The 27779-nt window shown below is 39.2% G+C and overlaps 1 protein-coding gene across 1 annotated transcript; it reads right to left on the reverse strand.

Annotated features, from left to right (window-relative positions):
• Window positions 1-822: 822 nt before the first annotated feature.
• On the reverse strand, window positions 823-27380 carry LCP2 (lymphocyte cytosolic protein 2). The gene is made up of 21 exons (XM_064724972.1): window positions 27200-27380; window positions 24651-24713; window positions 22082-22128; window positions 16606-16671; window positions 15728-15759; window positions 14668-14702; window positions 13226-13430; window positions 12440-12540; window positions 11525-11594; window positions 11119-11202; window positions 10322-10347; window positions 10218-10237; window positions 10008-10112; window positions 9012-9042; window positions 8354-8366; window positions 7226-7346; window positions 4819-4868; window positions 3784-3881; window positions 2891-2974; window positions 1733-1888; window positions 823-1067 (listed from the first exon to the last, which is right to left on the reverse strand). The coding sequence occupies exons 1-21, from the start codon at window positions 27275-27277 to the stop codon at window positions 945-947; spliced, it is 1608 nt and encodes a 535-aa protein (XP_064581042.1). The 5' UTR covers window positions 27278-27380; the 3' UTR covers window positions 823-944.
• Between the last annotated feature and the right edge of the window lie 399 nt (window positions 27381-27779).

Consider the following 27779-nt stretch of genomic DNA (forward strand, 5'->3'; position numbering starts at 1 on the left):
TCAGCTACAACTTCTATTTTTGAATTGTGAGTGTTCCCTTTTTTCTTTAAAATATACAGTAAAACAGAAAGCAGTTGTGCAAGAGGAACTAAGTTTGGCCTGACTGTGCTTTCTAAGAGATCTGGGGGATTCTGCCACGTAAGGGTCACATGGTGATAATTTTGTTGATGTGTAAAAATGCAGTCCCTTGATTCAGCCAGAAAGACACAGCTGAAGAGAGATGTGTGTGGAGAAAATCTTCTTTCTGAGTGAGGTTAGGGAATTGTAGGAAATCCAAAATTCCAGTTGAGGGCTGAGGCATGGGATCCCCAGTGCTGTGGCAGGCAGGATGTGCTCTGTGGCTGTGGTGTTTTCCTGGAAATGTGGGAACAAGCAGTTCACAGCTCAATAACCCAGACACAGATCCTGACAGGAATCTGCATTTCCAGGGCTGGAGGGTTTTTGGTGCCACTGAAACCTGTGTTTCTTTCAGATCTGAGTTATCTTTTCATAGAAATGAGGAGAGTTAGATTTACTGAGGAAAAAATTGTGTTTTGTCTACTCCATAGCTTTGACAATGTTTGGGTCTACTCTGTATCACTCCAAATAATAAAATTGCTGCTGCAATTCTGATCCAAAAAAAGATCTCCTATGAAAGTAGAGGCTTGTATGGATATTTATTTATGGTTCATCAAATTTGGTGTGGAAATAATTTCAAGAGGATATACATATCTTGGAAGATAAGAAATTCTCATGTGCTCTATGATTAATGGACACTTTGTAGGAAAATTATATTTGTAGAGTACTCTATTTAAGGCATAATTTAAAAATAACATAGTCCTTTTTCTTTGAAACTGTGAATTTTAATGACTTCATGATTTTAGTTTGCTGAAAAGGAAAATATCTTCAAGTATATAAACTTCAGGAGGCTTCAGTACTATATGTGATCTTCTCTAAAGTTTCATTTAAATATGTCCTGCAGCATATTTTAACATGCACTGGTTTCTTGAGCCTCTGTCTTTTCCATCAATCAGAAGAAGGGGTGTTCTTTGGAAGTGGTCGATGATATCTGCTACAGAAGAAAATTCCTGTGGGATGGAAAAAATGAGAAGACTAAGGCCAAAATGTCAGAATTATTAGTAACCAGTTGAAACAAAAGGTTTATTTAATATTCTAAACATTTATCAATATTATAAATATATATAAGGTCCAGCTCAACTGTTCTCATTCCTGTCACAATCTGTAGCTCAGTAACTCTGTGTACAAGCTGCTGCAATGTTTTATAATTAATTTACATACTCTTGGTCTGTTTAACACATGCTGTTGCCACTGTGCTTGATGTACTTGAGAGATGAGAGGTGGCTGATGAGTTTAGGGTTCTGTCCGGATCAGAGCTGCCAGGAATGTGCTGAACAAACCCACAGTCCTGCAGGCTGGGGCTGAGCCACCAGCCTGGGAGCAAAGCTGGAACTTGGCAGGTATGGATTAGCTCTCAGCTCTGCATTTCCCTTATCTGCTATCTCAGTGGGAAACAAACATTCCCTAACCAGGCACGTGGATTTCTAATGGCTGTGTCCTAAGGCCACCCCTTCATTCCCTGAGTGCAAACAGCATAACCTGATTCTGCTTCCAGCAATAACAATATTCTCTGAGACAAGAAGCACAATTCCAGCCAGGAGAACGGTCACCTGGCACTGAGGAATGAGGCAGGAGATGCCTTAAAAAGAGAAGTAGTGTGAAAAACACAGATTACCTCTTTTCCTTTCAAGCCGGTTCCTAACAAGTACAAGTGCTCCTGCTCCTGGTAGCGGATCTGGATGTTGTACACTTTGTCTCTGTACAGCACCATCAGGACATAGGGGTGAGTCACTGTTTTCCTTGAGCTGTCTCTCACCAAAAATGTTCCATCCTGAAACAGGAAAAAATGAGAGATGACAAAGAGCAGACACTCCTGAGTTTGATCAGTGTAACACCTCTCACTAGAGCACTTGTGCTTCTAAGTGTTTTTCTTTCTGAAATCTTTTTCTTTTCTGATAAGAGACACTGCACCATTAAAGCATTTAGATCTTTTGACAAATGTATTGTCTTTCAGTTTGCTGCTTCTAACTTTCCTCTGTTACAAAAGCAGATTCTAAAGGAAGGTAGGAATGGTGTTGTATGAGGGAGAGATTCCTTTAAAGAAGGAAGTGAAATATCAAAGACCAAACCTCACATCACTTTAACCCTTTAACCAGAAGAGAAGTTCATTTCCGCTAAGTGCCAATCACATTTCCTACATGATGGATTTATAGACAGCTTAAAATAATGACACTGTGTAATTTAGGTAAAGGCAGTGATGCTGTACCACTCTCTCTGCTTTTCCTCATTTCAGATCTATTTTGACAATTCTTCCATTGAAATCTCTTTCTTAAAGGCACTGAATGGGACCTCATAAATTGGACTTTGGTACAAGTCACTGGAATGGTACACATGCCATCTTCAGCTCATGGCAAGTGCTGTGAGGCAGCAGAGGGTAACCACAACTCCCACAGCAATAATTCTATTTATCTTTATTATATTAAATATTAGATATTATTTTTATATTTATATGTTTTATATATAATATTATATATTTAATATATGTAATCTATTATTCTCTAATGTTTATTTATTTATTATTTTAATAACATATTATTATCATAAATATATAATTAAACATTTCTTTTTAAATTATTTATTTTTAAATTAAATTAGTTAAACTATAATAAATATTTATTATATTTAAATGTATTCATTTCTATTTTATATATTTAATATTAAATATTAAATTTTCTATATTTAATTTATTTCCACATGTACAGATGAGACTTGTTTGAAGCTGTAGTTCATTTTGTTGAGCTCTGTGGCCCCGACAGGGGTGGGGTTGCAGTACCTTGTTTATCCTGCGCAGCGCTGCCTCTGCCTCGGGCCGGCTGACAAAAGCCACGTACCACTCATCCTTCAGAGAGCCCTGGGGCTGGACAGGACAATGACAAGGACAAGGTCAGCTGCCAGGGAATGGCAACATGCAAATAAGTACAGAGAAATTGCAGTGTGAGGGATGTGTGGGTCTGTGTGCAGAATCTCCCTGTGCAGATCATGCTGCTCTTTATTGTGGTATGGAAAGTGCTGCTAAGTTGTTTTAAATTACCTGCTCACTTTGGTAAACTTGAAAATATTACAGTTATAGACATTATGCCCCTGCAATGTAGCTAAGGTAAGCTAAGAAAACAGGTATTTCCAAGTACTTTCAGTAAAAGATTTCTTTTATGTTCTTTTTATGTTCTCTTTTGTCTACCTGGACACTAGGCACAAAGGCATCCTTTGCCTTCATCTGTTTGTTTTTTAGCTATCATCTGAGACAACTCTGCAGACTTCCTGTAAATGCACTCTTTATGATTGCCCACCAGTGTTACCACCATGAGTGGTTTGCTCTAAACTTGTTTTATTTAAGGAAATGTGAAGCAAAAATGCACTTAAAAGAGTGAGTCCTTTACTCATCAAAGTTTTATGGAAGGAGAACTGAAAGTTTGATACTACTTGAAGGCAGTTGTGCAAAACAAGTAATCCAGAAAACAAGTATTTTTCTTATTTTGCTCTTTTGGGGTTCAACTATTGTTGTTTTTCTTGATGAGGACAAAATAAGGCACTACAGTTTGACACAGAAAAGGAAACTGAAAGCACTCAGCTGTGTCCTGACAGTGACTGGAAAAACAACTTTGAAAGGTGTTGTCTTTCAAAGCCAGAAAACTTGGTGTCTTTACAGTTGTGGTTCATGTTTTGTACCTCGTCTTGCTCTGTGTTTGCCTGGTGAACAGTCTGCCTGCTGGGAATTGGCAGCGGAGGTCTCATGTCAGCTGGGCCTCTGGAAGGAGATCTGCTGCCTTCAGAGGTACAAAAGTAGAAAAACAATGTTAAAACCAGGAAAATCATTTCATCTGTGCACCCAGGGTGTAGGATCTTGATTTCATGGAGCATAAAGTATTTGTATCACCTTGGTGTAAATAAAAATCATGTGAATAGTGCAAATTACCAAACACCCAGTGCAAACAACTAAATAACTATTTAGTGCAATCGAACACCCTGGTACTGAGATATCTAGAAATTATTTGAAATCAGATTTAGGCTTCTCTATGAGAACCAGGTTCTTTACGTAATTCCATCCTTCATGCAGAGGGAATTTAACTGAGCTCTTGTGGTTCAGATTTCCATAAAAACAAATGAACTTGAAATAGGGGTGACATTTTATCAGTTTCTGTACCGCAGTTAGTCACTTGAGAGCATCTTGGTTTCTTTAGAGACAGAAGTAACATTGTCTCTTTGCAATCCTTGCCTTCTCAGCAAATAGAAAGTAAAAAATGTCTCTGTAGGACATTGACAGCTGTTACCATGTGCAAAAAAATGACTTGTAAAGCAATTGATGTCTCAGTTTTCTTTTTTGTTTTTTTCCTTACAAGATAAATATGGAGTGTATTTCACATGAAAAGCATTTGCTAACCTTTTTAGGGAGTATTAGCATACCACAGTGATTTGCATAGGTCAGCTCTCAGTACTGCACAGAAAAGGATGGTTTTATGAAGGTTTGACACTGGTTGAACTGGGCAGGAAGCCCAAATTTCATGGGGAAAAAAAGCCCAAAGTCTTTGATTCAGACTAAATAAGATACACAAGATGCCTTTCAGGAACTTGATAGTTTTCTGTTCCCAGTCCAAGAAGAAACATCCATAGGAAAAAAAGCTTTTCTATTGACTTCACTGAAACTATCTTTCAACTTTCATCCACTTAAACAAGAAAAACAATGTAAGGATGTAGGATACAAACCTGGATGGAAGCGTGGTGGTAGAGAGCCAGTTGCAGACAGGTTTCTAGCACTGTTTAAAAAAAAAGAGTGGTCAGTATAAATACAACATTTCTGTGCTCTGATCACCTGATCTGGACTTTGTGCCTGCTTTACAGAATGTGAGAGCCCCTTGAGACCTATGCAGGGTGAGGAGAGCCTTTTCTTTTCTTCTTTTTATTTTTCTTTCCTTCTTTTTGTGGAAGTGGATCCACCTTTAAGTTTACCTGGAGCTCAGTATCTGGCAATAAGGCAGTCAGTAAAGGCCACAGAGACTTCTGCAGCAGGATCAAAGCAGGAGAGCATTGAGCTTGAGGAGTTTTCACAGGGAATGGTCTGTCCTTCCCCAGAGCAGCAAGCACAGGGAGCAGCTCTCCACCCCTTTCTCGCTGCAGGGTTCCACTTACAGAGTTGTTACCCTTGCAGCTTCTGTAACATTGTTGATAAAAATGCAGCTTCACATTTATGTTGCAAGCTGGAAAGGGCCAGCAACACCAGGGACTGGGGCATCTCCCACATGAGGAAAGGCTAACGGAGCTGGAAGCTGAGAGCGCTCAGGAGAGATCTTTTAAAGCACATAAATATCTGAAGGGAGAGCCAGGATCTTTTCACTGGTGCCCAGTGACAAGACCAGAGGTTCCCTCTGAACATCAGGAAACATTTTTTAATGTGAGGGCAAGCAAGCACTGGAGCAGGTTGCCAAGAGGGTTGAGGAATCTCTCTTTTTCCTTGGAGACATTCAGATGCTATCTGGATGTGGTACCAGGCAGCCTGTTCAAGGTGACCTTGCCTGGGTAGGGGGTTGGACCAGAAGACATCCAGAGATCTCTGCCAACCTCAACCAACATCCAAAACTGCTGAAAATGGAGTCCCACTCTTCAATTTCTGGGAGGTTTTTTGTTTCTTCACCTAATTGAGAACAAATTGCCTGCACTCCTTACCTTTACTCTTCATATTTCTCTTCTGCTTAAATGAGCTGTTAAAAAGGCTCTGAGATAAATATGCTAATTTTGTTTGCACAACAAAAACACCCTATCATGACTTGATTTATGGGAGAGAATCAGTCAGCCCGGGGGCCTCTGCTACAGCAAAATTTGGCAATGCTCTTTGAGTATAAGCAGAAATGTTCATCATAGGAATAGTTCAATTTGCATATGACCTTGCTATTGCTACTGCAGTGTTTGTTTTGGTGTCAGCAGTTCCAGAGAATGATGGTAAATGTGAGGAATTCATCAAAGAGCCATTAAAAAAATACAGATATTAGAAAATGTGCATCAGACATGGACTCAAAGAGCCCACTCTAAGTCATCTAAGTCTAAGTCTGTTGCATGGTACATCAGAAATCAAAATTTAATTAGGGGCTCTTCTGTCTAGCAATTGAAGCATAACAATCAAATATTTGTGAGTTGAAGCTGGGAAAAAATTGCAGCAAAGTTCACAATTTTAAATAGGAATTATCAACCATTCCAGTAATGATTTAGTAAAAGGGACATGAAATTCTTTCTGATTCAACTCCAGACAACTGAGTTTGTGGAGTTTTTTAGTTTTGAAGTGTGAGGAGTTGCAGCTCTACCACTTAAGGGGTCCTAGAGTGTGCAGGACCCCTTTGTCCTGAATCCTGCCTAGTTTTGTAGGAGATGATCCCTTCCCAGAAGGACTGGTCATTCCTATGGACCCTGCAAGCAATGGGAGAGCAATGGGTGTCTCATGAATGGAAGCTTTGTACCATGTAGGGTCTTGATGCTTTAGGATTTAGCTTTTCTATTATTCACACCCTGCACTGCTTTGGTGTATAGCTCTAAAACTCCATGGCCTGTCAGTTGCTGTTCTCACATTTCAGTGAGATAAAACAGTTCCTCTCTAGGCCTGGAACTCAAGGACACCTCACTGTCTCAGGCCCCAGAGATGTAAACAACAGTGAATGGAGGGGGGTAACTTGGAGTAAATGACTTCATTACCTGAAGCTGTAATTGGAGAATTAACCCCTGAGATGTAAATGAACCAAACTTAAAATTGTCTGAAAAACTCGTGACCATCTTCCATCCTCGGTATAGCCCCTCAGAAGCTTTTGACTGCCCAAGGTGAACCTACTGAAGGCCTTCAATAAATACCTGCTTTTATTCTCTTAAGTTTGTCTAGCCTCTGTTTTAGGTGGCCACTCCAAGGAATCAGTTTAAAAACTTCCTTGCCATAAAACAGAGGGATTCATGGTTTTTTCCAGGTTGCCTGATGTACACTCTCTGCTCCACTAATACAGAGCTTCAATTCTATAAAGGATTCTCCTGGATAGTAGGAACAGCACTAATTACCGTTCTGTAGAGGCACAGGCTCAGTAATGAACTACCAAGAGACTGAGATTCAAAAGGAATGACCCATAACGGTGAAACAAACCTTTCTGCAGCAGGAATGCTGTTGGATCCTGGCTTAGGTGGAGGCTTGAGAGATTTGGGTGGGAAGGCATTGGAGCTGTATGGGGGCAAAGACAGCTGTGGCACTGGTCTTTGTGGGGCAGCTGTGGAGAGGAAGAGAAGGAAACTTAAATCCTACATGAGATATTCTTAAATGAAGTAGAATGAAGAAATTCTGTCACCTTACTGCTGTTTGATTAGATAAATATAATGCAATAAACATCCTTGCTGTGTTAGTTACAGACTGGAAACTCATATGGTCAGCTGAGAACTTAAAAGTAGGTATTAAAATTAAAAATAAACTGGAACTGGCTTGAGCAACATCTACATTTTCTAGGTTATGTTTTTCTATAAACCACAATTCAGGTACCTTAACTGCAGAAGGTAGTACATGTTTTCTGTCACATTGGTTCTAGGTAGCAGAGTTGATATCACCCTTTTAAGCATCATTCTGAGACTTCTCCCAGTATGAAATAAAACATTTTCCTTTTGCAGTGTCCTCAGACCTGAACTAGCAGGAGTGGAACAGATTAACTGTGCTCTGCACAGCTTAAATAACTTTATTCTTTATGGAGGCTTAGGGCAGTGATAATTCCCAGAGACTTGGCCAAATGTCCTGCTTCTGTTATGGAGTCACTTTACCAACTCACTTGCAGAAATCAGCATTCTGTAGTAGTTTATAAACACTGGTGGCACATGGAAGAAGTTCTGTTCTGTTCATAAAAGTGACTAACATTGCACAGAGCCAGCAGGGTCTGCTGAGGACTGGGAGACACCAGGTTTCTGTTTCCAGCTGTTTGAGGCTGTGTGCAGAACACAAATCTCTCTAATGTAATGTACTTCAAAATAAGAAATCCTGCTGGCTGGTACCTGCCTGACTGAAAGAAGGTATTAGCTATTGATTTCCTGGGGTCTGTGGCTTTCATATGTCAATGTGCATCAGGCACTTTAAAATAATTCTACTGCCTATCAGGGTACCACCTGACTTCAGAAATGGCTTTAAGGAAACAACTGAAGTCATTTCCTTTTTACTTTTTTTTTATAATTATTATTTTTTAGAACTAAGACAAAGACGATTTCAAGTTTGAAAAATTACTGTAGAAATACTTACTGTCTTCTTCATCCTGGGGAGCCAAAAAAAAAAAAAAAAGTAAATTAGCAACATATTATAGCACAATTCTTGGGAATGTTTTACCAAAAAAACCTGAACATTGGTCAATTTTAAGCATACAGGGATTCTAATATCTACAACATCACTTCCCTCTAAAATATTGGGCATTTTGTCTTCATGCAACACCAAATAATTTTTTAAGTTTTTAAAGCTTTAAAGATTTAAACAAGATGTGTGGTAGATGTCCCATAATGCATCTTGACATAAAATAGTCAGAAACTCTCAGGAGATATAAACTTTCCTTAATCCTTCTAGTAAGTGTAGACTCTCAGAGTTATCTGAAATTGAAACTTTTAGATCAGCTTAAGCTGAAAAAATCCCCAGAAGCCAAAATCTTTTTTAAGCAAAATCACTTCTCCCATGTCACAGAAGAAATTCTGGCTTTATTCTTCCTGTTATCCAAGATAAAGTTCTCAGGGAACAAACTGAGCTTGACACAGAAGAACTGTTCAAAAACACCCCATGTGCCATGAGCGATCCATGAGTATTCCTTACAATTTATAGAAGAAACAAGTTTACTTTTCCAGCATTATTAGTTTATACAGTTATTTAATTTTACTGTAACCCCTATACTTTTAAATATATGCTTTATACTTACTTCATTTTTCTTGTGTGGTGGCCAACTGTGCCTGAAATGAAGACAAAACATTCATCATAGATGGAATAAAACTCATTCACTTCATGTGCATTAGGCCAAATTTTCACTAGAACATGAATTTCTAGCAAGTTTTAAAGACCAGTGGATGCAGAAACATTTTTTTCCTCATAAAATTATCTAAGATTCTAATTTTCAGCCATAATCTAATGCATTATTCTAGTTCTTAGCCCATCTTGATTTTATTAACAAGGAAAATATCTGATTAATTGATTTTAAGATTAGAGCTTAAAACAAGCTTGTACAATGATGAAACATTAGTCTCCAAGTCTTGAACTCACTTATAATATTTAACAACACTGCTAGAGCACATCATAAGGATATCAGGATTTGTTTCTCTGATCAATTATCCTGGCTGGTTAGCAGATCTCAATTATTTCTTCTCTTGTTTGAAGTACAGTCAGTGTTCAGCCCCCAGGTGGTGTAGAAAATGCTGGGGAATGATGCAGCTCTGCTAGAAAGTGCTGGGGAATGATGCAGCTCTGCTAGAAAATGCTGGGGAATGATGCAGCTCTGCTACAAAATGCTGCTGGCTGTTCAGAAGGAGTTTTGCAGGCTAATAAAATCAACGGGATGAAAGTACAGCTTTCCTTTTCTAACACCCAAAGCAATAGCAATAGAACTCATGTAAGAATGTTCCCTAGAGCAAGAACTTGCTCTGCTGGAGAAAACATGGATCATCTGTATCTTTGTACAACTGGGGAGTGAGTCATGCCCCACGCAATGGCTCTTCCAGATATGACTGGAGAGAGTTTTTCTGCCTTCACACCTTTCTGCAGCTTCAAGCACATCCTGTGCATATTTATGAACCAAACCTTTGATAGCCACAGACCCTGCTGTCATGCAGTACCAGTAAATCAGACCATCCTGTGTTGCTTGTCCATATTTTTGTTAACTTTCATTTCTCCTTTATTGAATTTCAGTGAAATGAGCACTTACTTTCCAGGGCTTTGCTTCCTTAGGGGAGGTGGGTTGCCTCTTTCATATCTCTCACTTGATGGGACAGGAGGTTTTGGCATCATTGCTAACTGTTCTCCCAGGGATCTAAAGCAGGAGTGAGATGATGAAATGAAGGCAAAAAGCTGCTTATTAAGAAATAACTGGGGAATAATGGCAATGAGAGGATCATTTGCAGAGGACAAATCTTACCTTAGCTGTGAAACCAGAGGCTGCAAAACAACAAGGAATAGTTATGAGAATGTGTAAGTGTATCAAAATAGGCAAAAACTATCAGTAAACACCAAAAAATTTACCTTCTCAGGAATGACTGGCTTCTTCCCTGAAAGCAGAAAAGGCTTACATTTAGAAAAAAATGGAAGTTAATTAATTAATCTTCCTATGAAATAATTGAGTTTTGAATAAAATTGAAAGTTAATCTTGCTGGTTGAAGAACTCATATCCTGAGATGTAAGCCAGAAAAATATTTTGGCTTTGCAAGTGATGGTAAAATTGCAATCTCTCTTATTGAAGGGAAATTTAAACATTTTCAACGTGGCACGTGTCACAATCACACTATCTAAGGTTCAGCTTTGAACTACTGGATACTTTCTTGCCATTATATAACAGATAAGAGTTTAGATAATAAATAAAATTGTAGAGTCATATCTGTAGATGCTTTTTATAATGTGGTTTTCAGCTCTGAAGGAAATGCCATTTTTTTCTGTGTCTTATTAATTCTCAGCCTTCTTTTAAGTCTGTTGCCACATTACCTACAGCAGGGTATGCAGAGTTTCATTACCTTTGTATGCAAAGGTGATTTCCTCCTTTAACCTACTAAATATTTCCTTGTTCAATCACTTAGGTGTGCATCAAACCTTTATTGCACAGGCTTCTCATAATGTATTTCTGTTCACCTGTGTGACCCAGGGTTGCTGTTTTCTACATGAAATTTCTCTCCCACTTTGTAAGTTCTGCTCACAACATTTCTTCATAAACATGTTACTTTGATTGTATTTGGTTGAGCCTTGTTCTTTTGCATTAATTATCTACAAACTGATGATTTTCAGTAATTAAAGCAACCCCAGTGATATTAATGTGAGCAAATACTGACCTGATCCTGGGCCTTCTCTTTCGTATGGGGGAGCAAGGCGATCCAGAGAGGGTTTGGTGCTTCTGTCTATAGAAGGAGCTGGGGCTAAACACAACAACTGTGTAAGATCATTTGCTGGTATAGGTCAATATATCTTTATTTTGCATAGACTAGAACTGGTGTAACTTCTTAAAACAGCAATTCAGACTTGTATGAGTACAATTGTATCAGGACAGTTGTACAGACAGTTGTTCTTACAACAACAATTCAGACTCCTGTACGAGTACAATTGTATCAGTACAGTTGTTCTTAAAACAACAATTCAGACTCCTGTATGAGTAGCAGAAGAGAGTGGAACTGAGGGAAAAGAGGAAGAGTGTTGTAGTCTGTGGGAAAGCTTTACAAAGAAAACAGCAGCTGTACTCACGTTTCAAAGGCTTCATGTTTCTGTCTCTACTCAGGTCATTGTTGCTTGGTGGAGGAGGGAAAGCTGGCAGCTAGAACAGATATTTCACAAGTGGTTAAAATGTGTCTTCACCTTTTTGTTTGGAGTGTATTAACCCCACCTCAGTCATCTGCCAGTCTTATGTGGCACAGCACAAGGAGCAGTCTCTGCTCACTGCAGGAAGGACAGGAGCCAGGCACCCTCCTGGAGCATGACCAAAATCCCTGGTTTTTGTTGGATGCAGAATTGCCTCCATCTGCTGTGCCTCCCCACACTCCAGTGGGATGTCCCCTCAGGAAGGGGAGGTGCATTGTCCAACAACCCTGCTGTACCTCTGTGACACTGCATCAGTCCCTCCATTACATCCTAAACCTTTACTTTTGTATAAATTGGTAGGTTTAGTGTACATCTGTTCTGCCAAACACTGAACCTATAGTGCCAGCTGTCAACAACACAACAGTTTTCAGTTTTGAAGTATTCACAGCAGGAAAAAAAAAGAATCAAATCTTGGTCATCAACGTTCTGATTACCCAGTCTCTTACACTTTTAGGTGGTCTTAATTCAATTGGGCAAGCACTAGAAGTATTGCTTGGAAAAATATAACCTTGTTTTCAAAACAGAGGCATCCCTTAAAAGTATTTCATTTATGTGGGAGAGGCATTCACAAGTAGGTGTATATCTCCAGTGTAAGAATCAATGAAGTAATATAAAATAATTAAATGTATTTCTCCCATGAAATCGAATTGTTCCTTGAACAATGGCCATCTTGTAACAGCGTTCAAATCTGTTTTGATGGCTTCCTCTTCATACACTAGGTGAATAAAAATGGCCCTGCACTTGGACTCCTAAGAAGGTCCTGAGATGGGAAATAGGTGAGATATGAAGACAGGAACATACAGTAGCACTTCTTCCCCCAAATGAGGCGGGGCCAGGTCTCTGGGGCGGTACTGGAGGCTGATGTGGAGGCTGATGTGCTGATCTGGTTGTTGTAGGTCTGTCTAAAGAAAACAAAAATCCCAAATTAAACAACTACCCAGAGCTTGGTTATTTAATACTCATTCAATCTTTATGACAAAGAGAACCTGGCTACTGAAGTTAATAAATCATCAAGACATTGCTGTAGGATTTGCCTGGCAGTTGCTTTAGGATCAGTGTGTTGTGTTGGGAGTTCCAGGCTGCTCTGTCCCTGTGGGGGTGACTCCCCTGCCAGGCTCTGGGCCACAGCATTCATTTCATTCCCTGCAGCACAGAGTGTGAAACACCAGCCAATCTGAATGGCAGCACTCCACACATCCAGGCTGCTGAGAATTCAGACATAACACAGAAATGACAGGTAGGGACAGCTGATTGTTCTTTTCCCAACTTTCACTGGAGTTTTTTGCCATTGTTGTGACAACCTGCTCTGTCCAAGGTTGCACTGCTAAAGCCACTGCAGCATGTACATGTGTGTGATTTCACACAGGTTCAGATCAAAGGCCAAATAATGCACACATCACACAAAACTAATCTTTATTCCAGCAGAGCTTGTGCAAAGTAGAAAATGTAACTTTAAAAGTCACAACTTTAAATCTTGCTTATGAACTACACTGCTACCTTCAAGGAAAAACCTTCTATATTCCATTATAAGCCACCTAAAATGTGGTGGTAAAATCTTATTAATAGCACTTAATTTCTAGTAATTACCTATATAATCTGTGCTGCTTGGAAGTGACTTGGCAGGAAATATGACACTGTGATGTGCTTCTTCATTATTGGAAGGAGGTGGCTCGTAGCCATCGCTGTCATGTTCTGCTTCCTCAGGCTCCTCTGTTGGTGATTCATAGTCAGCCTCATCTTCCTTTTCCTGGTCTTCATCAGGGCTTTCATAATCATCATCATCATCATCATCCTGGCAAATGAGCATAAAAAGTGGATGCTGGAAGAGAACACTAAACCCTGCAGAGCAGTTCCTGGGGGCCTTTCACTGTGGGATTTTTCACTCTGGAAAATACCAAACTTTTACAACCACTTTGATGGGGAAAAATCTGTTGAAATAATACAGGGAAAGGAAGAAACTTTCCACTAATGCATTAGTGGGGCTTAAGTAAGGAAACAAATATCATGTGATGACAGTGAGTGCAGTGGGAGGTCAAAATAAGGAGCAAGTTTGCTGAAATGCATGAAGTGTTTTAGGGAACAGCCAAGGCACCAGCAAACAAGTCAGTGTTCCCAGGAACACGGGAGCAGCAGTTGAGGCTGCTGATATTCATTCTTGCTTTCTAAAATCTCCTCTACAGCATGCAACCCAACTTGTGAAAATTATTCATAAAAGCTGAGGTCTTTGATTTGGGTCTTGGTGTTGTCCTGACCCAAACCAGCCTCGTTTGCAGGACCTCATAAGGGGACAGTGTCAATATGGTCACTGCACATCTGTGCAATCTGCCAAGGCTTGAGAGGAAAAGAGCCCTCCATTTGTCACTGGGACCACAGCTGGAGTTTCCAGAGTCCTGTGCGCTGGCACAGAGCCCAGTGCTCTGTAGGTGGTTACTTTTATCTCCTGTGCTCCCAGATTAGCAGCCAATCTCCTGTGAACTTAGTAACAAGTGGCTTCTAAAAATGCCTCTCCCTCTTATTTTTGGAGAAAAGCCAAAGGCTAACCATTAGCACTGGTTAGCCTCAGAGATCTTCAGAAGCTCAGGCTGTGCATCAGCAGCTGGGGTGGGTGTTTCGCCTAAACACCTTGTGGAGGCATTTCCTATGCCAAAAGGCAGAAGGAACTTCTGCAGGCTAAATGGCTTTTTAAAAATAATACTGTTCAACAGGTTGGCTCTAGAAAATAAAATGGCAAGAATTTGCCACTGAATAACACAGCAACCTCTAGGCACCTCTTTTAAGAGAATGAAACAGGCATGTAAAACTCAGCTGTGGTTCTGTGGGGAGCTGGTTGTAGGCTGGGAGCTACAGGAAGGCAGGAGTAAGGCAATACTGAATTTCTGGGGAGAGCCTTTCTCGGTGAGGAAATCTGTGTGCAGCCACTCCCCTCATTCCTGCTCCTGCTTTTCCTCCCCCAGCTGTGCTGCCCACACAGCCAGGGCAGGAACAGAAAGACCCCTGAGCCAGGGGGGTTTCTTCACCCAAATACTCACAAAGGAAGACCAGCCACCATCATCCTGAGCATACCCTGTGGGAAGAAACACAATTCTGAGCATGGACACCTTTGTCAGAGATGTTACAACTTGACAGAAAGTGTGGGAGAGGTTTTACAGAGACTTCTGTGAGCCAGAGAAAAGTTTGATAAGAGAATAATAAGAATTTCCTACCAAGGTCACTGACACAGAAACCAAGAAAGAAAGAAAGAGAAATAAGAGAAACCTGCAACTGCCTGTTCCTATGAGCACTTTATTTGTCTCATGACCAATGAGTAAAGTGTAAACTTATGAGGTTTGTAAGAGTGTATAAAAAGCATGCAGGCTATCATAAAAACAGGTCTGAAGCCTTCTGAAAATGGAGTGTTGCTTTGTATTGTGACCATCAGAACTATGAAAGAAAGAACCCAAGCAATGCCAGGTGAGTTCTGGACCTCAGGGCTGTGCCACAGGCAGGAGCTGTTCTTTCAGAGGCAGGCTGGCACTGGTGAGGGCACGTCCTGATTAAAACCAAGACAAAGCTGCCCTGCTGTGACACAGTCTGGGTGCTGGCACTTCACGTTTGTCCCACTTCTAATTTAAATTATATAATTTGAAATAAAATGCTTTCGGAATGAGCCCAGACTTATCTCCTTGTTTAAGGCTATTTTAGCTTTCATAAAAGAAGGGTTTGGGTTTTTTTAAACCTCAGTTCCCTCTCTAATACAGTGCTGCTAGGAGGAAAGGCGGGAGGTGGAGATGTTGAAACAGAAATATATACACACTGATACAATTTATTGGGTTAAATAAAGACATTTTGACTATTCTCAAAGGTAAAAGTCTCTGCTTTTGCCTTCCTTCACCATCTTTTCTCTTTAAAAACACTTTTTCTTACTGATTGTCCTGAATCTACATCTTTCATTTTTGAAACTTCTTTATACTCTCATATTTTCATTTATTGTTTTGGGTTTTTGGTTCCTAACCCTGCTCCCATGTGTTGACTCTGCTCTGCAAGTATTTATTTAAAATTTTAATATTTTTAAACACTTTTTGTTGTTAGGGTCTGCCAGTATTCACTCACCTGTGTTTTCTGGAGATTTTTGTGTTTGGGCCCTGTAGCAAAGATACAAAAAATAAATTCTTTCTATTAAATGCTTGATGCTTCTATTGCAAATAAAGGCAATAATTAACTGTCACAGTAGAAAGAAGTTTACATAGATGAGTTTAACTCTGCCCAAAATGCCAAAAACATATTAGCGGTTATTTACATAGAGAATCCTAATAAAATCTAATCTGTTTCAAGAAGAATTGAAGTCAGAGAAGTCAGGTTTGAAGCAAGGGGACCCAGTAAATTCATTTACCAGTCCTGAAAACAGAAACTTCAAAGTCAAGTCCATAAATGGAAGGTCAAATAAGGTTTTTATGGTTTTCAGTTCTAGTTTTGGATTCTAGTGAATGGAAATGTGTAAAATCATGTTATCAGCTGATGCAAAACCATGTTTTGTAGAGTGGACTTGGTTTTCATTGGGTAGGATCATAAATTGTTCTTTTCTCATAGAATGTTCTTGCAATTTTTGCTCTTCTTCTATTGTGAAGGTTATATTCAGTGACAAATATTAAGAATTAAAGAGTATAATGATGTATAGATCTGTGGAATGCATTAATGATGATTTATTAATAATATATGTCTGGGCTTCATGGCCTTCTTAAGGGCTGTGTGCTCAGCTGGAAAATTGCAGGAAATGTGCAAATGTTACTTGGTTCTGGACATGGTAGAAGTGTCTGGGGTGTTCATGGGCTTAGCATTTGGTATTTGATATCAGATGGCATTAATGAAACAGAGCTTTATTCTATAGAATTTCCAGGCTGCTCTTCTGATCAGGCATTATTGATTAAATTCAAACCAGTCCAGGAAAGATCTGAAAGCTTTGAAGAAGAAAGCTGAGTTGTCTTACTCACCATTTTGGAAGGAAAGAGAGCCTCCCTTCATTTTTGTTTATTTCTTGGCTTAGTTTACTTACAATTCTATTGGAAAAAAGAACAAAAATAGTGTTAAAAAAACCCTTGAAACCTATCACTTGTCAAAGCACAGAAATTATTTTCTACACCATTATCCCTCAGAATTTGCTAAATTTGATCTGGTAACTCATGATTATTATTTACTATGTGATAAAAACACTGAATTTACCATTGTATTGCTAAGTTGTGCTACAGCATATCCAGCTACAAACTAGACTGGTTTTCCCTTGGTAAAACCTCGTGTTGTTGGATTGTGATTGAAAATAAACATTAAATCCAGCAAACCTTAGGATCTTTGGGTGTTGAAGACATCACACTGCTTCAAATAATGGCCAAGGCATTTGTATGATTTTGCATGGAAAAAGCAAATAATGCTTCAGGAAAACAGAGCTTATGGCTGCAAAACCAGGGATTAAATGTTCCCTAAAACTCTTCTCTATTCTTTTTGTGTTCCTTCCTCTGCAGCCAAGCAATCCCTCCAGCAGAGAAGGGGAAAGGCTGATCTCATTCCATGTTTTAAGACATTTTCAGTGCATGGCAGAAATATTAATAGAATATCAAGAGGCTATAATTTTATGCCTGGAGAGATCTTTCCAAGTGGAGCACAGTCAGTACTAAGATTCACAGGGTTAATTCTACTGAGAGACCAGAATTTTGCTCTGCTACTAATGAAGTTTGCTTTTATGACTATTTTGTTTCCAAGAAAGCTTGGGATGAGCCAGGATCTGATTCTGAATTGTCATTATTTCTTATTGAGGAACATCCAGCTTCACTGTTGTTTCCTTTTGCTGCAGGGGACAAGGAAGTTGCTGTGTGAATAATAAATTCCATGTGAGACATCAGGAGATGTCCTGGGGTGAGCAGTGCCCTGCACACATCAGTGCTTTGGTCAAAAAGTGAGTTATGGAATTTGTCTGGGGCTTTTTCCCTGCTGTAGAAGAGGCAGAGGATTTTTCAGAATGTCGGGGTTTTTTCAACTAAATAAGTAAAATGAAGTTCTCTGGTTTTGGAGGTAATGATTCTTAGAGTCAACTTCCCTGGATGTGAATGAGACTTGATTGTTTGGAAGCTTTCTGGATTAAACCTGGGCTATGAGCATTTACACCAACTGATTTTTGAGGAAAAACTGAGAGGAAGAAATCGATCATCTCATCTTGCTGCCAAAAAATTAATCATATCATGCTTAAAATACAGTGTCTAACCTTTACTTCTAGTTTATTTGAAATGCTTCAAACCAATGGCTCAGAGGGTTTATTAGAAGAAAGCAAATTCTAGGAAGGTCAGGCTTTACAAGCAACGTTCTCAGGGAAGATTGGTGCACTGAGCAGCTGAGCCTGTCACCCTGTGAGGAAGGAAGTACCAAAACCACACTGCTCTCTGAGCTGTGGGAGTGGATGATAGGAGAGGATAAGGCAACAGCACTTGCAGAAAATGTTACTCAGACTTCTCATTCTCTTTCTACCTCCTCCACCAGTTGCTAAACTTAAAACTGGCAGGAAGTTGAAATTTTTGAAAAAAACCCCACACAACCAGCCCCCAAAGCAGGACTCCAAAACTGGCTTTAGTTCACTCAGCTGCAGATACTGCTCACATGAGTAGAATCCACTCTACATGTATTGGGACAAAGGGCTTAAGATGGCTAAGAGAGGTGGAATACAAATCCTCTGGGGCCAGGAATTTGTTGACAGTTGCATATTGAGCACTGCCAAAAGCATAATTGGTGATCCAAGTCTTTGGTTTGGTTTTTGAGAAGACTCAGCTGGGCAGATGCAGTGCTGTGTTATTGACCTCAAAACAGACTGAGCACCAGTTCTGTTCTAAACCTTGCCACAGCCTTTAGACCCCAGCTGAGAGCATGAGTTCACAGGCACTGACATCTTTTACATTTTTAATAGAGAAAGTGCAGATTTCTCAATTTTTATGTTTGCACTTTTACTCTTCTGAAAGTAGAATGACTTTCAGACTGTGCCATGTTTGCAGGCTCTGGCTGTGTCACACTGAGCTGGCAGAGGCCAGGAGTGCAACCATGAGCTTGCTGCTGCTGGAAATTTCTGGGGTGCTGTGGGATATGCCTTAAGATTTTTCCACAAGCCTGGAAATTCCAGATCTCAGGTTTGCCACGAACCTGCCACTGGAACAGCCAGAGGGATCAACAGCATCTTGAAAATTTGGAATCCTTTTTTCTCAAAATAGTAAACAATAGGAGTGACAGACTAATTCCAGTGTTTATATCATTGTTCAGGTGTCAACCAACCACCAGTGTTGTTTTTAATGAAATCTTTGCTTTTTCTGTTTGTGAGTTCTGACCACAATAAGTAAGGCACTGTTCTGTCGAATGTGCTTTAAAATATTTTGCAAGACTCGAATTTGTTCTCCACAAATATAAAACTCCATGACTTTCTCTGACTGGCAGTAGTGCTAAGGAACAATAGAAAAATTCTATTTTTCTTTTAAGCTGTAGATTGGCCTCTTGTTTCACTAGATTTATTATCAAAATTTTAGCAACACCTTCATGATTAGGTTAGGACCGATGGTCAGTGTCTGCTCTGTGTAAAATCCACCAAATCCCTTCCCTGTCTCACCAGTGTTTCTCTTTCACGACTGCTGTTTGTGAGGATTCAGGTGTGTATATAAACATAGTGGCATTAATATTAACTTTTTAAGCAAAGTTTTCCAGAAAGAGTTCAGCCCTTTCAGTAGAGAGTGCTAAAGATTTTAAGAAGTTATTTTCATTTTCAAAATAGTGCTTAAATGTGTGGTTTTTTTGGTTTTTATAAAGAAGCCAGAAGTTTTCTGAAGACGTGCACTGGTAACAGGGCTGGTAGAGATGAAATTTCAAAATAATAATTCATTAGTAATAACAGAAGGTTGTAGAGTTTTACAATTAGATTCAGGAAATGACCTGTCATACCTTGTAATGACACCTGTGACCTACTTTTGATTCTTGAAAAGTCACAGAATCATCCCCAAGTAATGACACAGTTCTGTTCAAACCCTGAGCACCTTTAGCAAGCCCACACACCCAGCTCAGGAGTCCTGTACAGATGCAGTCTGGGCTTTGCAAACCTTGTGTGATTCCAGGTGCTGGCTCCACTTAGGTCAGAATATTCCTGCTAAATTTACTGAGGAACAATCTCTCTTGTTAATTTATCCTTTATTCCTTTGGTCACTGGCCAGAGCTGTAACGCCTGCTGTTTCTGTTGGGCTTTTTGCAGGGTATGCTCAGGTTTTAGCACTGCTATTAAGTATCAGGTAGTGTAACCATAATCCGCTAATCCCTCTTTCAGTTTGTAGAAGAATTCTCGCTACAAGCAGTTGAGGTTTGCATTATGATACAAAAGAAAAGTGTGAATGTGTTCTAGCAGAAGTCACTACTTTGTGTTTCGATGAGGGTGTGGAGGTTCTGAAGTAAAGAAATTAATGTTTAACAAAATGGCAGATTCTTCTGCCCATTAATTCTCTCCTGGAGGGTTGTTTTGGGGTTAAGTGGATTTTTGGTTTAATGTTGTTGTTATTTGTTTTGTTGGGGATTTTTGGTGGTTGGTAGGTTGATTGTTTTTAGTGAGAACCAGTTCTCTTCCCTAGTAAAGCTCTAAATTCTTGTTTTAAACAGTGCCATTACATGGAAGACCATTCTGCATGTATAATCACCACATTCCAGTGAATATTTTGCTTGTTTGTGAGTATGAAAAAGTTCCAGAGCTTTCCTTCAGATTGAAATATCTACTTATTTATTCAGTTCCTCAAGCTGTGCACCAAGCTTCACTCTTCTTTCAAAGCTCTTGATTTCAAATTCTTTTCTTGTTGAAAAATTCAAAAGCTCTGAGTGAAAAGATTGTTCAGTTTCTGCTGGGGTGTAACACACAGGAAACCCAAAATACCTGTCTGAAAAGGGCAGTTCACTTTTCTGGAATGGGAAAATCAAATTTTGAGGTACCAATGGGTTTGATGAGGAGGTAGGAGCAACTTCACATGGTTATAATTTCATTTTAGTGATTCACCTATGGCATCAATATCTCTGGTATTTCTGAGTTTCTTAGACCATCCACTGACCCTACTTTTCTCTCATGAATTTGAAAGGAAATCACCAGAAGTTCTCAATTTTAAAAGCTCAGACAATGAGACCAAGAGGTAATTCTGCCAAAGGACTGCTAAGGTGGGACAAATTATCAGAGAATTACAAATTCTACACTATGGTTAGGTGAGTCTGTCACAAACATCTGGTCTGTCATCAACACTGTTAAATGTTTCTTTTAATTGAAAGTGAGTTCAGAAATTCTGAGACATCAGAATTTAATGAGACATCTTCTTTAAATAATATCTGGACCTCCTTACTAACATATTGTATACCACCAACCTCTATTATCAGGATATTTATTGTGTGAAAATATAGATGTGATTTTAAGAAATATGTCACATCCAAGGAAATTTCAAATTCAGTCCTTCATGTCTGCTCTGAACAAGGGTGTCCTGCTGGGTTCAGCTCTTCCCACCAGCTCACCCATGAGCACAAAATTTTTCAATATTCTTGTCTTCCCTAAAACACCTTCCACCAGCTCTGATACAGCTGAAAAGGCAAAGCAATTTGTATCTTGTGTAGCAAAATCAAGATATCCATGAAGGGAGAGAGTCTGGAACTGGGAAATGAGCAACAAAGACACAGCCATGCTGGAATAGCTCGAATTCCCTTTTTTTCCCCCTCCTTTGATTGAAGAGCTCCATGTGAGCTCCAAGGTTAGAAACCTTCTACCAGCTTAAATAGGTAGCAGAGAACTCATAGCAAAATAAAATCCTTCATTTTACACCATGAAATATTAGAAGAAGTAAATTTATCCTACTCAGTATTGACTTAATGGGATTATTTTTCTTCATTTAGTAACTTCTCTGAAATGATGGAAACTGTTGAGATGAACTGGAAACTTTTTCAAGGCCTAAATCCACAGAGGCTGAGAAAGCTATTGAACATTGAATCACATGGTCCAAACTGATTTCTCTTGAACACCCACCTAAAGCACATGAAAATAATTTCAAATTCTCAGCTGTTGTGGACATAACTGACTTTTTTCCCCCCTTTAAGTTAAAGTCAACAGTTAAGCAGTGAACAGTTAAGTCATACTTCAAAGGTAATACTTGCACAAAAGTTTAACCTTTGTGGAGCTGCTGTCACTCAAAGCATTTATGCACAAGTTCTTTTGAACATCCCCCAGACAATCCCTTGTATTGTATCATTTTGCTTGAGCAGTCATGACAACAACATTCATTTCATTTTGGAATATTCTTCTTTTTCTCTCAGTACACTCCAATAAACAACCTCTAACCAATCACTCACAAATCATTTGCTTGATATTTCCTATGAGACCTCAGTGCAAAACAGCTTAAATAATTTTTAACAATAAAATAGTTTGACTTTACTTACGGCACTCTGAGCTTTGGGAATTTCTGAATATCATTTTCAGACATGTTCTGGAAAGGAAACACAGGGGACATGTGACAAAACTGTCCATGGAACACCCTGTGACTGATCCAAGTCAGTCAGACACATACATTCAAAATGTGGCATGAATTCATGTGGTATTTATGTGACTTCAGAAGCCAGGTATATTGAATTCTTTCCTGTCTGGACAGTGAAATTAGGCAAGATTGTGCATGATTGCAAAATTTGAGGGAAGAACTGCAGATTTTAAAATACAGAACCTTTGGCTGTTCTAAGAACCTTATCTGTAACAGAGTACATGAAGAATCCATGTTCTAGGGGACACAGAGCTGGAAAACTCCTTGGACTTAAAAACAGCCTTGGCAACCTAAAAATTCCTTCCAGAAGGGATGGGGGAGGATGTTTGTTCCCCCTGACCATAGCACAGCCCCTGGACTGAGGCTCCCCTGACTGAGATGTGCTCTCTGGAAACCTTGGTTTGTCTGGAAACCTTTCCTGATGCTCCTGCAGAACATCCCTTCTCTTCCTCCAGCATGTGCAAGCCACACTTGGGACAGATTCAGGCATCATGAAGAGTTTGGATTTTGCTGGTTTAGTGTTTTGTTTAGTTAATCGCAAGTTTAATTAATTATCTTTGGAAGAGGGATGATAGTCTGGTTCTTTTTGTCTTTTTTACTGGTTACAATAATAGGTTTCTATTTAGACATTGGTTCACAAAGCTGTCAGTGTCAAAGGACAGAACAAATCTTATCTGTGTTTTTCCACACTATTTTGCCTCTGGGAGGAGTGAAACACAGGCTAAATACGATGCTTTTATGGAAATGTACTGCAGTACTTCCTGAAGAATCATATTTTTTTCTAAAGGCTTTTTAAGCTTCTCTCTGGAGTTCTATTCTGGTGATAAACCTGACAAATATTAGAGGTATAACCTCTTTTACAAGGGCCACATTTCTGTTTTAAATAGTAGAGAATTTTATTAGAATAAATTGCATAGAACCCCTTCGTTTTTATCCCCACTGCATCTCAATAGGGCTTTCCTTGTGGTAGCCAGAAAGGTGACTCTGAAATTAGAATGTTATTCTGATTAATTTTAGAGCAACATTTTTACACCAGGTTTATCATGTAGATCTGACAATAGCTACAAACCCAGCAGACACTCAGCCTGAGCAGCTGCTTCTGTGCAAACGTAATTTGGCAGTTTCCAGCCACTCAGAAAATGCAAAAAGATGTTTCTTAGGAAAACCATTCATAGAGAGAAGCAATTTTTTTTCCAGATTGCTTTGTACTCTGGAATATTTTACTGGACATTTTCCTCTGTTTAACAAGTGAACCTTTTCCTTTTTTTTCCATTATACAAATGCCAAGTAATTCAAAAGCTTAAAAAGAGTCTGAGCAGACGTGAGCAGCTGCTTGGCTCGCTCAGTAGAAAACATCCTTCAAATCTGCTGGGATGCCTCTGAAGAGCTGCTGCACCCTGAGCTAATATCAGAAACACTCTGGAAATAATAGAAAATCACAAAAATCACTTAGAAATCACAGAGTTATTGCACTTTCTATTTGCACCTCACAAACTGCCAGAATGTCATTGTGCTTGCAGAGGCAGAAGTCCCACTCCAGCCACAGATCCTCAGTGCTTGAGCTGAGATCTCCTGGGGGCTGGGAGGATAAATCCCATGACAAATCTGAATAATGCTGACTGCACCCTCCAGCAGCAGGGAGGGATCAAATCCTGCTCCTACAACAGGAGCTTGAAAATGTTTTTTTGTTTCAAGGAAATGTCAAAAAACCCAATATTAGGACAAGTAAATGAAAAATACAAAACTTTAGAAGAGGTATGCAGAGATCTCCCCACTATGACTAATTAAATAGAATAAAATTACTACTTCTGGGGAAATAGAATGGTAAATATTTGAAAATTAAAGCAAAAAGCAGTAATATACTAAAAGCTCCTACACATCTTCATGGGTGTGTATTTAAGACCTGGAAACAGCTGCTGTGTCAGTGGCAGTTATCAGCTTTTTTTCTAAAATTAAGCCAAGCCTAGAGCAATGTTGATTTAAAGCCACTGAGACTTTGCTTACTAGTTTTGATGCTCTTAAATTTTACTGCTTTTGTGTATTGCTACAGAAGAAATCCAATTTTATCTATAGAGGAATGAAGGAGTTATTCCAATGAAAGGCCAGTCATTCTGAGCAGGGCTGTGTCTTTAGTATGAGAGGATAATAAATAAATGTGGGTTTTCTATAGTTAATATTTGAAAACAAGAACTTTCTACATTCAAGAATTCAAGACAAGATTATTGGTTTATAGAACTTCCCTGTCAGTTTAAAAAATACTAAAAAATATTCATATTGAACAACATGCTTGGGCTCCCAGCATTCCATATTTAAAGCAAGTTGTCTGGCTGATTTTAGCAAAAGCATTTTACCTCCCATATTTATACCCCAGTAACCACCTGGGAGGTGCCTCTTCATCTGCCAGTGCAAAATAAGGAGTCAGAAACATCACTTGGGTGGAATTTTACAGGAAGGAATTTTACAGCTCCACTTACCAAAAACCTCTGTCCATTTATGCTGTGCTTCCTCACGACTTTCTCACAGTCCTTGTACTTTAGCTGCCAATGAGAAGATGATTATTGCACCCTTAACTATAAGAATCAATTTAAGACACTTAAACATATGTCTGGCTTTGAGCAGATGCTTTCAAGATACCTTTTTGTATGCTGTGGCCTGCCTAAATGGCTCATTTTGCCCCATAAAGATGGATTTTTATGACAGAAATCCTTCAGTGAACTTAAAGGTTTTCATCCATTTAGGAACACGTTATTCCTCACATTTACAAAGCACCTCACAGTTACCTGGCCCAAAGAAATAGCTGAAAAAATGGATTATTGTGGTACTGCCTGCGATGAGCAGCTGCAGAAGCAGAGCAAAAACCCTATTATCCAGGAATACTAAAACTGACTGATCCCAGTCCCTGAATTCATTTTTGGGATCAAAAAGCTTTCACTTCTGCATGGAAATCTCACTTGTTAATCCTGGAAATTATCTACAATATTTGTAAAGCTTTCCCACAGTATTATGATTTCCAGTAGCATTTAGGACAAGGACATGAGCTCTTTAGAAGCTGCTCATGTACAGGTTGATCACAAAGCAAGACATGACTTTTAAACATTTCCAACAGTTGTCCTAGGTTTGGTTTTGGGGTTTTTTCTGGGTTTTTTTGGGTTTGGTTTTTGGTTGTTTTTTGGAATTTTTTTTGTTTGGTTTGGTTTTTTTGTTTGTTTTTTGGGTTTTTTTTTTTAATTTAAACAGTAATAGCATAATGTAAGAACATAATTTATATTTTTGATCTGTGTCAAGTTGGTCAGGTCCATATCAGAAGGAGCCCAAAGAGCAGGCAGACAAAGTGACTTTTGGAGACTTCAAGACAAAAGAATGATTTTTATTCTGTCTGAAACTTCTGTCAGTGAAAGTTCTGCAGACAAACGACCTTGTGCTGCTGGGATAGCTCCCCTAAAGTAGAGAAATTACAGAAAGTTTTATGTCCTTTGCAGTCCTATCCCATTTTTCACGTTAAGGTGTAACATTGTAACTTGGTGTCCGGATCCTGGAAACAACCCAACAGCAGAGAGGAAAATTTTAGGAGCCACCTTCAGTTATTCCTATGAAGAAACAGACTTAACTCTGGTAAATATTTTAGGATAGAGATTAAAATTTTTGTGCAGGCTGAGGACTTAAACCTGTAAATAATTTCTTTCCTACACTGAATGCTATTGTGATGTTACCAGCACAAGTCTGTATGCAGAGGGAAGCAACACATCACTGTGATTGAGACATAATCTCAATTTTGAAGCAGTTGATTAAAAATGCTGTTTAGTTACTAAAAATAAACCTTGGACTATCCCAAATATGAACATCTTTGCTTTTTCTAAACAAAAAGATCAGAAATTATTTGAAAACTTGGTTCATTCATTCTCTGAGTTTATCTCAGAGATAATATCTCTGAGTTTATATATAACTCTGAGTATACAATATTCTCTGAGTTTATCTCAGGGATAAGATCTGGTCACTTGTGACAGGTGCCCAGAGCTGGCTGACTTGGGCTGACATTCTTGTCTTACCCAGATATTTTAGATTACTTAAACAGCTTTTGCCCTGATTTAGCTCCCCAGGAGTGGAATGCCATTATCTCCATTCTGGAGAGTGTCTTGATCACTAGAAGGGAGGCACCGCAGATAAATGTGTATTCAGTTATGGCAGAACTTACAGTTTTATCACTGTTCAGAGTATTATTATCAGATCTCTCAGAAAGCCGTTTTTTCCTTCCTAATTTCTTGGAAATGACAGTCCAGCTTCCCTCTGCACCACTGTTGTGATGTTTTTTGTACTTGTCTGAAGTTACCTGTTGATAATGATCTCATCTGTTCCATCTCCAGTTTTTGGTTTCACTTTCCTGTGCCACCAACTCCCGCACCCTAAAATTAGGGGCTTGTAAGTAGTTGGCAGTTTCACTTCTCTGGAGATTTGGTAGACACAGATTCAATGTTTGATCTGCTCATCTTTATTAAGTAGTTCTGCATTCTACTATCAAACTTGCCTCAACGCCCCAGATTAGACTCTGACAGAGTTATAGGAAAAAAATAAACTTCACATTATTTCAAAATTAAGCCCGAGGTGTGCCAAGTTTTACAAGTCTAGCCATGGGTGTGATTAACGAAGACATTCAGAGGCTCATTTGTTACACCCAGCAATTAGGAAAAAATATCACTTCTGAAAATCATTGAAGATGAAACAGAAAACTTGTAATCTTCACACCTTAGTGCCCTCCACAGCTGTTAGTGTGTGTTACACCAACAAGCATTGTAGCAACCTGTTTATTTTCTCTAACTAAGCCACAAGTTTCTCTTATACCCAATTTAAAAACCCCTTTCAAGATTCATTTTCGCTGACCAGTTGAGCTCAGCTTCTCATTCGACAGCGGTTTTGCTTTTCGTTCTGCAGCGAGCTTTGCCTATTATAAAATACCTGAATTTAGCCCAGCCAATGTTCCAGCAGTTTGCTCCTCCATCAGATGAAGACAAAACAGAGCCAAACTCACCGTCCTGAAATATTCTGCTAAGTCATCTGGGTCCCAGGTGAGCACGTCGGAGCGGTAGGGGAGGTTCCGCAGGTCCATGGTTGGTTTTCTCCCCAGAGCACCCAGGAGTGTTCACAGCCCTGCTGCCAATGACACAGCCATGGATTCCCTCTCTGTGGCCACTCCAAGGAATTCCTCAGCCAATCTCCAGATTTCAATCTCCTTTCTGTCAAGGAATTGTTCTGGTCAATTGAAATTGTGCTGTGAGTTGGTTCCAGAGAGACACAGCTTCCTCTGATACAAAATGGTCTCTGCTCTGAGAGGTTTCAGCTAGTCAGCCTCACCACTTCCTTTCTCTGGGTATAAATAAGTAAACAAGGAAGCACAGCAGAGGCTTGAAAATGCTCTGCCTGCTACATAGAAGTAAACGCCCCTGGACCCTAATTGCTTTTAATTACATACATAAATATTTATGTATTTAATTACATTATACATGCATTAAAATATTGTCATATTATCTGCATAGGTGTGGGTTACTCTTCTAGAGAGTCTCCCACCCAAAGAAGAAAACATTCACTTAAGAGAAACTGCTTTAATTTAC

The sequence above is a fragment of the Zonotrichia leucophrys genome, chromosome 13 (assembly GCF_028769735.1).
Source record: "Zonotrichia leucophrys gambelii isolate GWCS_2022_RI chromosome 13, RI_Zleu_2.0, whole genome shotgun sequence".
NCBI classification, from domain to species: Eukaryota; Metazoa; Chordata; class Aves; order Passeriformes; family Passerellidae; genus Zonotrichia; species Zonotrichia leucophrys.